General features: G+C 45.9%; 2 protein-coding genes across 3 annotated transcripts in view; both read left to right on the top strand.

Annotated features, from left to right (window-relative positions):
- PLIN2 (perilipin 2) overlaps positions 1-1586 on the top strand; it is a 22944-nt gene extending 21358 nt beyond the window's left edge. For both annotated transcript variants that reach the window (XM_017890092.1, XM_017890093.1), the window contains exon 9: positions 1211-1586. In XM_017890092.1, coding sequence (XP_017745581.1) covers positions 1211-1345 — 135 coding nt within the window. In that variant the 3' untranslated portion in view covers positions 1346-1586. The remainder of the gene's footprint in view (positions 1-1210) is intronic.
- A 5660-nt stretch (positions 1587-7246) lies between these two features.
- HAUS6 (HAUS augmin like complex subunit 6) overlaps positions 7247-14816 on the top strand; it is a 52327-nt gene continuing 44757 nt past the window's right edge. Inside the window, 2 exon segments of the mRNA XM_017890090.1 lie at positions 7247-7765; positions 14128-14223. Of these exon segments, the coding sequence (XP_017745579.1) occupies positions 7638-7765; positions 14128-14223 (224 nt within the window). The 5' untranslated portion in view covers positions 7247-7637.

Genomic DNA, 14816 nt, shown 5'->3' with positions numbered 1-14816 from the left:
TTTTTTCAGAGACAGAGTCTTGCTCTGTCACCCAGGCTAGAGTGCAGTGGTGCAATCTTGGCTCACTGCAACCTCTGCCTCCTGGGTTCAAGTGATTCTCCTGCCTCAGCCTCCCGAGAAGCTGGGGTTACAGGCATCTGCCACTATAACCAACTAATTTTTGTATTTTTAGTAGAGACGGGGTTTCACCATGTTGGCCAGGCTGGTCTTGAACTCCTGACCTCATGATCCACCTGCCAAAGTGTTGGGATTACAGGCGTGAGCCACCACGCCTGGTCTTTTTGAGGGATTTTTGTTGCTGTTAGCTCTTTTCCTCTGTTAGGTAATCAGCTGCGTTTTCCCCTCCACTATCAAGATTCTAGCCTTTAGTAATATGTTATATGTTATTAATTTTCTTTTCTTTTCTTTTTTTTTTTTTGAGAGAGTCTCATTCTGTCGCCCAGGCTGGAGTGCAATGGCACGATCTCGGCTCACTGCTCCCAGGTTCAAGTGATTCTCCTGCCTCAGCCTCTTGAGTAGCTGGGACTACAGGTGCATGCCACCACGCCCAGCTAATTTTTTGTATTTTTCATAGAGACAGCGTTCCACTGTGTTAGCCAGAATGGTCTTGATCTCCTGACCTCATGATCCGCCCACTTCGGCCTCCCAAAGTGCTGGGATTACAGGCGTGAGCCACTGCGGCCAGCCTTAATTTTCTTGTTTTAATCTGTTGTTTACTAAGAAACATTACCTAGCTTATCAAAATTGTATATAAAATAAAATTTGATCCAGTTTCTTGTCCCTAAAGGCTTTCCTGTGCAGGGAAGAGGTAGGGTTTTGCGATGGGTGTTTCAACCATAAAAAGACCTTTTGTTTCCTCAGTTGCTAGACATTTCCCTAGACACTTGCTTATGGAAAAGTGGGGTATTATGGATTTTGAGAAAGTAATAGATTAATAGTTGAATAACGAGAAATGCTATATATCTGGTATTTTTAAAAAAGCCTTCATTGACTAGGTTCCACCACTAGTTAGTTTCCTTTTAAAAGTTTTCCTTAGTGCTTTTATAGTATGAGGGAATTGCAGGAAAAAGACCACAAACATCTTTTCAAAAACACAGCTATGGACAAAGCAAGGTTCACCTACATGCACTAAAGTCTCCATGAGCTCAGATGGACCTGACAACTCGCTTCATCAGTGTTTGTTTCAATATCCAAGATTCTTCTTTTACAGGTGCTTGATTTCACCACCATAGACTTGACATCTGAGACTGATGAGATTCCAGATATTATAGCTTTGGAAGAGGAGAACGGATCAAATCATTCACATGCTAATGACCCTGTCCTCTCAGAGCAAAATGTTGAATAACTAACAACAATAAAATACCCCTTTAGGTTGAATACGCAATTTGCATTACATTAAACTTCCTGTTTTTATTCCTGTGACTTTGAAGAATGTTAATCTATTTTTTTGGCTACATTGGTCCTAACTGCAATGACACTCTCATCTAAACTTTTTTGTAAGAGATCCTAGTTCTGTGTCATATATCATTTAATATAATTATTTAAAGTTTAATTGCTGAAATACTTATAATAAAAATTGGGCTGTATAATCTTGACTTCATGATTTTTTTTCCCGCTGGTATAGTGAACATTTGTTGTCTTTTGGTCTCCCATGATTCATTCATGCTTATTTTGAAGGTCTCAGTGGGTATAGTGGTCAAAGTTTTTGCTTTCCCTTAGCCTAGTGGTGGGCATGTGACTAAAAGAAGGTCAACTGGAGGCCGGGCGCGGTGGCTCAAGCCTGTAATCCCAGCACTTTGGGAGGCCGAGACGGGCGGATCACGAGGTCAGGAGATCGAGACCATCCTGGCTAACACGGTGAAACCCCGTCTCTACTAAAAAATACAAAAAACTAGCCGGGCGACGTGGCGGCGCCTGTAGTCCCAGCTACCTGGGAGGCTGAGACAGGAGAATGGCGTGAACCCGGGAGGCGGAGCTTGCAGTGAGCTGAGATCCGGCCACAGCACTCCAGCCTGGGTGACAGAGCGAGACTCCGTCTCAAAAAAAAAAAAAAAAAAAAGAAGGTCAACTGGGAGGAAGCATAGCATGATGGGTAAGGACTCAGACTCTGGTTTCTAATCTGACTCTGCCACTTACTGTGTGACCTTGAGCAAGTTACTTAATTTCTCTATGCCTCATTTTTTTCATCAGTAAAACAGGAATAGTGTTAGGTTTGCTATGAAGATTAAATAGTTAACATTTATGAAAAGCTTAGAGCAGTACCTGGCACAGAGCAACATTAAGTATTAGTTGCCTGTAATCCCAGCACTTTGGGAGGCCAAGGTGGGTGGATCACTTGAGGTCAGGAGTTTGAAACAGCCTAGCCAACATGGTGAAACCCCGTCTCTACTAAAAATACAAAAAAAAAAAAAAAAAATTAGCCGGGTTGTAGTGGCACAGGCCTGTAATGCCAGCTACTCAGGAGGCTGAGGCAGGAGAATCGCTTGAACCCAGGAAACAGAGGTTGCAGTGAGCCAAGATCATGCCACTGCGCTCTGGTCTGGGTGGCAGAGCGAGACTCCATCTCAAAAAAAAAAAAAGTATTAATTAAGGGAGTAAATTATAGAAGCAATCTGGAGGCAGTGGCTCACACTTGTGATCCCAGCACTTTGGGAGGCCAAGGTGGGAGAATCACTTGAGCCCAGGAGTTCCAGACCAGCCCGGGCAATATAGTGAGGCCTTCTCTCTATAACAAAAAACCTTAAAACAATTGGGCTGGGCACGGTGGCTCACGTCTGTAACCCCAACACTTTGGGAGGCCAAAGGGGGCAGATCACTTGAGGTCAGGAGCTCCAGACCAGCCTGGCTAACATGGTGAAACCCTGTCTCTACTAAAAATACAAAAATTTGTCAAGTGTGGCGGCAGATGCCTGTAATCCCAGCTACTCAGGAGGCTGAGGCGGGAGAATACCAGGCTAGCCTGGAATTCCTGGTCTCAAGTAATCCTCCTGCCTTGGACTCCCAAAGGCTGGAATTACAGGCATGAGCCACTGTGCCTAGCTGCCACATCTTAGAATGAGGCCTAGTGAGTGAGGACTAATCTCTGACCTTTTTTCTTTCTTGTCCAAATTCCTAACTATAGAACTTGGGGAGTCATGTCCTACAAGTCATAAAAATCTCATCAGATGGGTTTTGTTTAAGCCTATATAACCCAGCTTACTTTCCAACTTGACTGGCATAACATTGACAGATAAGGAAATTAAAATATTTTTTCCCAAAATATGTTCTTTGTTATATTTTGAAATGGTCATTCAAAACCGTCACTTATGGGGGGAAATCTACATCTGTAAAGAAGCTGGCAGGTGGCTCACACCTGTAATCCCAGCACTTTGGGAGGCCGAGGTGGGCAGATCACCTGAGGTCTGGAGTTCCAGACCAGCCTGGTCAACACGGTGAAACCCTGTCTCTATTAAAAATACAAAAATTAGCTGGGCATGGTGGCACATGCCTGTAATCCCAGCTACTTGGGAGGCCGAGGCAGGAGAATTACTTGAACCCAGGAGGCAGGGGTTGCACTGAGCCGAGATGGCACCACTGCACTTCAGCCTGGGTGATAGAGTGAGACTCCATCTCATAAATAAATAAATACATAAATAGAATCTCTACTGAAATAAGTAGATCTTTCCCCTGGCAGGCCATCCCCATCCTGAAGAGATTAACTGAGAATCCAATACTTGCTCTGTCACCCACGCTGGAGTACAGTGGCGTGGCATGCGATTTCAACTCACTGCAACCTCTGCCTCCCGGGTTCAAGCAATTCTCCTGCCTCAGCCTCCCGAGTAGCTGAGTAGCTGGGACTACAGGCATCTGTCACCATGCCTGGCTAATTTTTGTCTTTTTAGTAGAGATTGGGTTTCACCATGTTGGCCAGGCCAGTCTTGAACTCCTGACCTCAGGTGATCTGCCCACCTTGGCCCCACAAAATGCTGGATTACAGGTGCGAGCCACTGCATCTAGCCTAAATTTTTTTTTTTTTTTTTGAGACAGGGTCTTGCACTGTTGTTGCCCAGGCTGGCATGCAGTGGCATGAAGTGGGCTCACTGCAACCTCTGCCTCCTGGGCTGAAACAATCCACAGCCTCAGCGTCCCAAAGTGTTGGGATTACAGTTATGAGCCACCACACCCAACTTCTAGTACTTTTGGGTGGACACCTATGAGACTTCATACTAACCCTGGTGTCCAAAACCGCTTATCTTGATAGACACTTTTCTATAGATTCTAGGTCTTTAGATAGTAACTTGACTCTTTCAACCAATGGCAATCAGAAAATCTTTTTTGTTGTTTTTTTTGTTTTGAGATGGTCTCACCAAGTCGCCCAGGCTGGAATTCAGTGGTGCGATCTCAGGTCACTGCAACCTCGGCCTCTCGAGTTTAAGCGATTCTCCTGCCTCAGCCTCCTGAGTAGTTGGGATTACAGGTGCGCACCACCATGCCTGGCTAATGTTTGTATTTTTAGTAGAGACGAGGTTTCACCATGTTGACCAAGCTGGTCTCAAACTCCTGACTTCAAGTGCCTCGGCCTCCGAAAGTGTTGGGATTACAGGTGTGAGGCACCACGCCCGCCCCAATCAGAAAATCTTTGAGCCCACCTATGACCTGAACCCTCTACTTTGAGTTGCCTCATCTTTCAGTACAGAACCAATGTATAGCTTACATGTATTGATCGATGTTTTATGTCTCCCTAAAACTGTATAAAACCAAGCTATAGCCCCACCATCTCGGGCACATGTTCTCAGGAACTCTTGAGACTGTGCCTCAGGCCATGTTAACTCATATTTGGCTCAGAATAAACTTCTTTAAATATTTTGTTACAGGAACCCCTGCTTTCCAGGCCTCTGGTTTAATAAAACATGACTAAAGTGACTCCATCTTTTTTTTTTTTTGAGACGGAGTCTTGCTCTGTCGCCCGGGCTGGAGTGCAGTGGCTGGATCTCAGCTCACTGCAAGCTCCGCCTCCCAGGTTTACGCCATTCTCCTGCCTCAGCCTCCCAAGTAGCTGGGACTACAGGCGCCCGCCACCTCGCCCAGCTAATTTTTTGTATTTTTAGTAGAGACGGGGTTTCACCGTGTTAGCCAAGATGGTCTCGATCTCCTGACCTCCTGATCCGCCCGTCTTGGCCTCCCAAAGTGCTGGGATTACAGGCTTGAGCCACCGCGCCCGGCCCAAGTGACTCCATCTTAAACTAGCTAGGCACTTACAAGGCTCCTATATAAAATTAATGCTTATGGTCTAAAAACAGCCACATTCTAAGTTTGCCACCAATTATAATTACAGAATATTTATCGCCATACAGGACATCTCCCACCAAGCCTGCAGAATGTCCAGATGCTCTAAAGAGCAGCCCACTGTACTTAAAGATGATGTTAATGAGCAAGCATAGGTTGAAAGATTAATAGTCTCTGAAAGCACAATAGCCCCACCTTTAGTGAGCACATCTGCACATTCCAAGTTTAATTACAGCTCTTTATGGTTTCTCATAAGTAGAGACAGTTAACAAAGCACCGTGTGTTCCTCCACCTCCTTTCTGAGGTTGCTCCGCTCTTCAACCGAGTAGTTTCCAATATACTTCCTTCCTTCATTGTGCTCTGTGATTCACTTCAAATTATTTCCCGCACAAGATCCAGGAACCTTCTCTTTGGGTCTGGATCAAGACTCTGTTTTTACCAGTAACAATTTTACAGAGTTTGACTTTTTGTCGACAGGAGTCAGAGATTTTTGTTGTTGTTGTTCTTTCGCTTGGAGAAGGGTCTTGCTCTGTCACTAGGCTGAATGAAGTGCAATCGTGCAGTCACAGCTCACTGCAGCCTCAGCTTCCCAGGGCCCACAAGATTTTCCCACCTCAGCCTCCTGCGCAACTGGACCACAGGCGTGCACCACCAGAATGGAATCAGAGATCTTACAATGACCTCCACAGTGAAAAGCTATGCATAAACTTCAAAGGGTGGTTTTAGGCTGGGCGCGGTGGCTCATTCCTTGGGAGGCCAAGGTGGACAGATTGCTGGAGCCCAGGAGTTCGAGCCCAGCCTGGGCAACTTGGTGGGTTCTCTCTCCTCTTACTCTTTTTTTTTTTTTTTTTTTTTTTTGAGACAGAGTCTCACTTTGTCGCCCAGGCTGAAGTGCAGTGGCAGGATCTTGGCTCACTGCAATGTCTGCTTCCTGGGTTCAAGCGATTCTTCTGCCTCAGCCTACCGAGTAGCTGAGCTGGGATTACAGTCATGTGCTACCACGCCCGGCTAATTTTGTATTTTTAGTAGAGACCGGGTTTCTCCATGTTGGTCAGGCTGGTCTTGAACTCCCCGCCTCAGGTGATCCACCCACCTTGGCCTCCCAAAGTGCTGGGATTATAGGCTTGAGCCACCGTGCCCGGCCTCTTTTTATTAAGGTGGTTTTAGTGAGGCAGGAGGCAATAATTGCCAGAGGTAGCAACGAGACTTAAAAGCAGGTTACCCAATCCATTTCGAGGCCCTGTTGTCTATGGGGTTTGTGGTAGGCAACAGCCATCAGTTAAGAGAACTGCAGGCAGCGGGGCGCAGTGGCTCACGCCTGTAATCCCAACATTTTGGGAGGCCGAGGATGGCGGATAACCTGAGATTAGGAGTTCGAGACCAGCCTGGTCAACATGGTGAAACTCCGTTTCTATTATGCTTTCAGAGACCATTAAAAATACCAAAAATTAGCCGGGCGTGGTGGCGGACGCCTGTTAATCCCAGCTACTCTGGAGGTTGAGGCAGGACAAATGCTTGAACCCGGGAGGCGGAGGTTGCAGTGAGCCGAAATCGCGTCACTGCACCCCAACTTGAGCAACAAGAGCGAAACTCCGTCTCAAAAAAAAAAAAAAAAAAAAAGACTGCAGGGGGAGTAGAGAGCCAGATTTCATTTAAAGCAGGCAAAGGAGCATCTAGCATTTGAGGGCGTAGATTTCGCTAATGATAGAAATGAGGCTCAGATTACGTGATTTGATCAGAGTCACAGTGAGCATAGCGGAGGATGGAACCAGTGCTTTTTCTCTACACCGAGGCACAGTGCTGCATTTATGGCTTTTATGTGACGTAACAACTAGGATACACAAGCAAATGGACCCCACGCACCAAGAATCAGAAGCCCGAAGACCCGAGGATCTGGGCAAGATAGCCGTTACGCAAGCGCAGAACAAGTCGCTGGCCGCGCAATGCCCCGTGGGTCTTGTAGTTTCTTGGCTGGGCATGACCGGAAGGGAGGAGAGAAGGGCGCATGGCATGGCGGGAGATATAGTCCTTCCGGAAAGTCCCGCCTCCCTCGGAAGACTGGCGGCGCAGGCGCATACTGCTCTTCCTTAAGGGCGGGAGTCTCGGTTTGTGGTGGCTTTGCTTAGACAGTTGTGGCCGCACTACCGTTAGAAGCTCAGTTTCCTGGAGGCTGTTTTGTATTTTTAGTAGAGACCGGGTTTCTCTACTAAAGTCCCTTTGAGGCGAAACGGCTCCGGGCGAGAAAGGAGCAGGCTTTGGCAATGGAAGGACCGCCGCGACCTCAGGCTGACCGTAGGGAGGGATCTTGAGGGCCCTCCGAGTCCCCTGGGTTTGCGCTTTCTTTCTTCGCAGCCGCCGTGCCTACCGCGAGGATGAGCTCGGCTTCGGTAACTGCTTTCGAGAAGGAGCATCTCTGGATGTATCTGCAGGCGCTCGGCTTCGAGCCAGGCCCGGCAACCATTGCCTGCGGAAAGATCGTGTCGCATACGCACCTCGGAGTGTAAGGGGGCCGGGGCCGGCGGGGCGAGGGAACCTGAGCCGGGGGACGCCGGGGCCTCGCCCTTTTGTATACCCGGAGGTTGATTAATTAGAATTGGTTGAGCGGTTACTCTGTGCCAGGCATTGACTCCAAAGTTCCTACTCCCAGTTGCTGCCAGCCTAGTGGCAGAGACAGACAGTAAATAATGGAAGAGTGCCGGAAGCGCTCTGTAGGCGAGTGCAAAGTCTGCAGATGGGCAGAGTGCAAAACTGGAGGGACAGCTTAATTCTGCCTAGGTGGTGGAGGGGTGGTCTGTGCAGTAGTGGGAGGGATGGCGGGTAGTAGTGGAAGAGCATGGGAACCTTACGTACAAAATGCCTTTTGAACTCAAGGGAGCCTTTGAAGGTGGTTGTTTAACTATAATTTTTAATTTTTGGATTAGTAAGGCATGCTGGAGTTAGCATAAAACAACGGAGAAGGTATTAAAAACTAATACCCTTTTACTGAAAAGTATGGAAAGTAAAAGCCCCTTCCCTACTTTTTCCACTTCTGTTAAGGTTATGGATCCCTCCTAATAACCCACTGTAAATAACTCTTTATATTTCTATGTTTTATCAACTTTATCCAGTATCTCTGTTTAATCATTCCCACTGTAGGCCAAGGGGAATTTGGGATAGATACATTGGCCATCTTCTATTCTCCTCAATCTGTTTGATTTTTGTAAATTGCATACTTTCAGTTCTTCTAGAGGCTTTTTTTTTTTTTTGAAACGGAGTCTCGCTCTGTCGCCCAGGCTGGAGTGCAGTGGCGATCTCGGCTCACTGCAGCCTCCGCCTCCCGGGTTCAAGTGATTTCTGCCTCAGCCTCCTGAGTAGCTGGGACTACAGGCGCCCGCCACCATGTCCGGCTAATTTTTGTATTTTTAGTAGAGACATGAGTTTCACTACATTGGCCAGGCTGGTCTCGAACTTCTGACCTCATGATCCGCCGGCCTCGGCCTCCCAAAGTGCCAGGATTACAGGCTTGAGCCACCATGCCTGACCGTGGCTGTGGTTTTTTCTTTGTTTTTGTTTTTGTTTTTTTTTTGAGTCAAAGTCTGGCTCTGTCGCCCAGGCTGAAGCGCAGTGGCATGATCTCGGCTCACTGCAACCTCCTGCTCCTGTGTTCAAGCGATTCTTGTGCCTCAGCCTCCTTACTAGCTGGGATTACAGGTGCCCGCCGCTGCGCCCGGCTAATTTTTTTTTTTTTTTTTTGAGACGGAGTCTTGCTCTGTCGCCCAGGCTGGAGTGCAGTGGCCGGATCTCAGCTCACTGCAATCTCCGCCTCCCGGGTTCACGCTATTCTCCTGCCTCAGCCTCCGGAGTAGCTGGGACTACAGGCTCCCGCCACCTCGCCCGGCTAGTTTTTTTGTATTTTTTAGTAGAGATGGGGTTTCACCGTGTTAGCCAGGATGGTCTCGATCTCCTGACCTCGTGATCCGCCCGTCTCGGCCTCCCAAAGTGCTGGGATTACAGGCTTGAGCCACCGCGCCCGGCCTCCCGGCTAATTTTTGTGTTTTTAGTAGAGACGGGGTTTCGCCATGTTGGTCAAGCTGGTCTCAAACTCCTGACCTCAGGTGATCCACCCGCCTCGGCCTCCCAAAGTACTGGGATTACAGGCGTGAGGCACCGCGCCCAGCGACCTCTATTTCTTGATTCATCAATCTCTTTTGATTCCTACCATAATTTCACAATGAACTGAGCTATTATAAGATTTCCTTCCTCCTCTGCCTTCCCCCTCTTGACTTGTTTTGGCTGTATTTTTTCTGTCAGGATTTACAACTGTAATTAAGTTTTGTTTGGTACTTATTTTTGAGAAGTTACTATTAACGTGTGTAGCGGCCTGTCTAGCAGTCTTTTCTAAAAATTGAGTACCGCCTGGCGTGGTGGCTCATGCCTGTAATCCTAGCACTTCGGGAGGCAGAGGAGGCGGGTTGCCTGAGCTCAGGAGTTGGGAAACAGCCTGGGCAACACGGTGTAACCCCATCTCTACTAAAATACAAAAAAATTAGCCAGGCGTGGCAGCGTGCGCCTGTAGTCCCAGGTACTGGTGAGGCTGAGGCAGGAGAATGGCTTGAGCCCAGGAGGTGGAGGTTGCAGTGAGCCTAGATCTGGCCACTCTCCAGCCTGGGTGACAGAGGGAGACTCAGTCTCCGGGGAAAAAAAAAATTGACTGCAAGCATATAGCGTTTATCAGGTTCATGTATTATTTGTTTCACATGATTTGATGGCCCATAGCACAGTCACATTTTCTCTATACTGGTGGAGAAGTCTGAAGCTTTTCCAGAGTTCCGCTGAGAATGGCTCTCATTGTCACTGCATCATTCTCTCCAGTGTTTTGGCAATTTTCGTTTTTTTTTTTTTTTTTTTGGGGACAGAGTGTGCTGTGTCTCCCAGGCTGGAGTGCAATGTCACAATCTTGGTTCACTGCAACCTCCATCTCCCGGGTTCAAGCAATTCTCCTGCCTCAGCTTCCTCAGTAGCTGGGACTACAGGCACCTGCCACCGTGCCCAGCTAATTTTTGTATTTTTTGGTAGAGACGGGGTTTTGCCACATTGGCCAGGCTGTACTACTTTGCATTCTACCAACAAGGTACAAGCATTCCCTTTTCTCTGCAGGATTCACCATCTTATAACATATGTCCCCTTTAAATGCTTTATTTTATTTTATTTTGTTTTTTTGAGGCAGAGTCTCACTCTGTCATCCAGGCTGGAGTGCAGTAGCATGATCTCAGCTCACTGCAAGCTCTGCCTCCCGGGTTCACGCCATTCTTCTACCTCAGCCTCCTGAGTAGCTGGGACTACAGGTGCCTGCCACCATGCCCGGCTAATTTTTTTTTGTATGTTTTTTAGTAGAGACGGGGTTTCACTATGTTAGCTAGGATTGTCTAGATCTCCTGACCTCATGATCCACCTGCCTCGGCCTCCCAAAGTGCTGGGATTACAGGTATGAACCACCGCGCCCGGCTCTTTAAATGCTTTAAACATGGATGTGGCATCAAATTTACTTTTTTGTTTTTATTTTTTGAGATAATCTGGCTCTGTCTTCCAGGCTGGAGTGCAGTGGCCTGAATGTAGCTCACTGCAGCCTCTATCTCCTGGGCTCAAGTGATCCTTCCTTCCACTTCAGCCTCCCAAGTAGCTGGAATTACAGGTGCCTGCTGCCACGCCTGGCTAATTTTAATTCTTTTTTTTTTTTTTGAGATGGAGTCTTGCTCTGTCACCCAGGCTGGAGTGCCATTGTGCCATCTCGGCTCACTGCAACCCCCACCTCCCTGGTTCAAGCAATTCTCTGCCTCAGCCTCCCGAGTAGCTGGGAATACAGCCACCTGCCACCATGCCTGGCTAATTTTTTTGTATTTTTAGTAGAAACAGGGTTTCACCATCTTGGCCAGGCTGATCTTGAACCCCTGACCTCATGATCCACCTGCCTTGGCCTCCTAAAGTGCTGGGATTACAGGCGTAAGCCACCATGCCCAGCTGGCTAATTTTAATTCTATTCTTTTTGTAGAGATGTGTTTTCACTGTGTTGCCTAGGCTGATCTTGACCTTCTGTGCTCAAGTGGTCCTCCCACGTCGGCCTCCCAAAGTACTGGGATTACAGGCATGAGCCACTGCACCCTGCCAAATTTACTTTTAAAATTGCTTGATGCACCTGTAAATCCAGCTGCTCAGAAGGCTGAGGTGGGAGATTGCTTGAGGCCAGAAGTTTGAGACCAGCCTGGGCAACATATTGAGACCCTGTCTCTTAAAAAAGCAATTAGGCTAGACATGGTGGTTCACACCTGTTATCCCAGTGCTTTGGGAGGGCAAGGTGGGAGTATTGCTTGAGCCCAGGAGTTTGAGGCTACAGCGAGCTATGATGGTAGCACTGCACTCCAGCCTGGGTAACAAGAGTGAGACCCTGTCTCTTAAAAACAAAAAAGAAAAAAACCCATTATTTTTTATTCACTTATATTTTGTACATATACATTCTCTTTGGTTTGCAGTTTATGAGTTTTTTGTTTCTATGAGCCTGAAGTGGTATGACCACTTTTCTTTCTTTCTTTTTTTTTTTTTTGAGATGGAGTTTTGCTCTTGTTGCCTAGGCCGGAGTGCAGTGGCATGATCTCGGCTCACTGCAACCTCCGCCTCCTGGGTTCAAGAGATTCTGCTTACTCAGCCTCTGGAGTAGCTGGGATTACAGGCTTGCACCACCATGCCCCGCTAATTTTGTATTTTTGGTAGAGATGGGGTTTCTCCATGTTGGTCAGGTTGGTCTCGAACTCCCGACCTCAGGTGATCCACCCGCCTCAGCCTCCCAGAGTGCTGGGATTACAGGTGTGAGCCACCAGGCCCGGCTCCACTTTTTTAAAATGTTAAACATATGCTTAATATATGACTCAGCAATCCATTCCAAGGTATTTACCCAAAAGGTTTGCAGTTTGGAAAAATCATATGGTTGCATTACAGAGACTGGATAGAAGGGGAAGAAGGGCTTTGCAGTTAGTTATCTAGGCCTGAACTAAAGTGGCAGTAGGAATAAAAAGAGGTGATTCATTTATTTGTTCATTCAACAAATATTTATTGACCACAGTATTGGACCTGGCTATACAGTGGTGAACAGAATAGATATAAATTTTCCCTTAAAGAATTTTTTTTTTTTTTTTTTTTTGAGACGAAGTCTCGCTCTATCGCCAGACTGGAGTGCAGTGGTGTGGTCTTGGCTCACTGCAACCTCTGCCTCCTGGGTTCAAGTGATTCTCCTGCCTCAGCCTCCTGAGTAGCTGGGATTACAGGTGCACGACACCACACCTGGCTAATTTTTGTATTTTTAGTAGAGATGGGGTTTCACCATGTTGGCCAGGATGGTCTCGACCTCTTGACCTCTTGATCTGCCTGCCTTGGCCTCCCAAAGTGCTGGGATTACAGGTGGGAGCCACTGCACCCGCCCCCTTACAGTATTTTAGTCTAGTGAAGGAACAAATCTTCAACAAATATCTTATTACAAATTATAATAAGTGTCAAAGAGAAGAGAACAAGGTACTTTATGAAAAAACAACAGGTTTGAGAGATGGTAGGGAAGTAGGATAGATGGAACTTCATTTGTGTTACTTGAAGAGTAGAGACATTCTAAGGACAAAAGTGTTGTTTGACAAATGGATAGGCATAGGAACTTACGCAAGAGAATGGTAATCCTAAGTCAGAAATTCACTTGATTTGATTTTTTGGAAGTAAATTTCATGCTTTGCCGTTTAAGTTAACTCTTGATTCCTTATAGTTGTGTGACATTTCTTAAAGGGTTTAGTGTTTTTTTGTTTTGTTTTCACATTTTTTTTTTTTTAGGCTTTGTTTTGATTAATTAGGGTAATTGGAACAATAAAAACTAATGCCAGCGTTATGTTATAAAGATGGTTCTGGGAATAAAAATCTAGTAGTGAAGACCCTGGACTCTAGGGTGAGGTGATATATTTCAAATCAGTGCTTTTCTACTTTCTGGTTAAGTGATTTTGGGCAAATTTCTAACCTCTAAATTTAGGTTTCCTCATCTGTATAATGAAGATAATCAAACTACTATCTAGTGTCATTATGATCAAATAAAATAATTTGTGTTAAAGTAGATAGTATGTGATAGTAGTGAAGATTAGCTAAGTTACTGCTTGTAGAAGGCTTAGAAGAATGCTTGACAAATAGGAAACTCTTAATAAATATTAACTATTTACTGTTATTCAGTCAATGTAGGTTGTTACCATTATAAGGCATGGTTCTCTCTCGAATTAGGTTTTTCTTCCTTTTCTGTAGACTGTTTTCATTAAAGCCAGTTCTGCCAGTCTTATATTGAATCTGTGTTTTGAGAATTAGAAAATGAAAGCTTGTATGTTTTTCTTAACTGGTTGTAAAATGTACATGAGGCCGGGCGCGGTGGCTCAAGCCTGTAATCCCAGCACTTCGGGAGGCCGAGACGGGCGGATCACGAGGTCAGAAGATTGAGACCATCCTGGCTAACACGGTGAAACCCCGTCTCTACTAAAAAATACAAAAAACTAGCCGGGCGAGGTGGCGGGCGAGGTGGTGGGTGCCTGTAGTCCCAGCTACTTGGGAGGCTGAGGCAGGAGAATGGCGTAAACCTGGGAGGTGGAGCTTGCAGTGAGCTGAGATCTGGCCACTGCACCCCAGCCTGGGTGACAGAGCGAGACTCCGTCTCAAAAAAAAAAAAAAAAAAAAAATACATGAATGAGAAAAATTAATTTGTCTTGACTTCCTGAAGAGAATGAAAACATTAATTTCTTACTCAGCTTTTGATGATGTTTAGTTTATTAACCATTTTCTTTTCTTTTCTATTTCTATTTCATTTTTAACCACTAGGAACATGTTTGACAAGCTGAACCGTGATGCCTTTCATATAGTTTCTTATTTTTTGTTTCAAGTTCTGGACCAGTCTCTCACCAAAGAAGTTTTCAAGTAAGGAAAAATAATTCCATTTTCTTAAGTTTCTTTCCAAATTTGAAAATGGACTGTGTTTTGATATAAGCCAGAATTTCTTTTTTCTTTTTTTTTTTGAGATGGAGTCTCACTCCATCACCCAGGCTGGAGTGCAGTGACGCGATCTAGGCTCACTGCAACTTCCGCCTCCCAGGTTCAAGAAATTCTCCTGTCTCAGCCTCCCGAGTAGCCGGAATTACAGGTGCCTGCCACCACGCCTGGCTAATTTTTGCATTTTTATTTGAGATGGAGTTTCACCTTGTTGGTCAGGCTGGTTTCAAACTGCTGACCTCAGGTGACCCACCCGCCTCGGCGTCCCAAAGTCCCAAAGTGCTGGGATTACAGGTGTGAGCCACCACACCCAGCATAAGCCAGAATTTCAGCTTGGCCTTTGACTGATGTTTTGAATGAATATTACAAAATTCAGGTTTGAGTCTTATACATTTGATTCTTAATCTTTATAAATCTGGATGACGTTTTCTTTGGTACATATCTTAAAATCATTGTGTATTTTATAGGTAATATAGTTTTATTTTATATAATTCTTTTATTTATTTTATTTATTTATTTAT

Source organism: Rhinopithecus bieti, unplaced genomic scaffold, assembly GCF_001698545.2.
Source record: "Rhinopithecus bieti isolate Rb0 unplaced genomic scaffold, ASM169854v2 scaffold_17667, whole genome shotgun sequence".
In the NCBI taxonomy this organism is placed as follows: Eukaryota; Metazoa; Chordata; class Mammalia; order Primates; family Cercopithecidae; genus Rhinopithecus; species Rhinopithecus bieti.
This window is presented reverse-complemented; position numbering and strand designations above follow the sequence as displayed.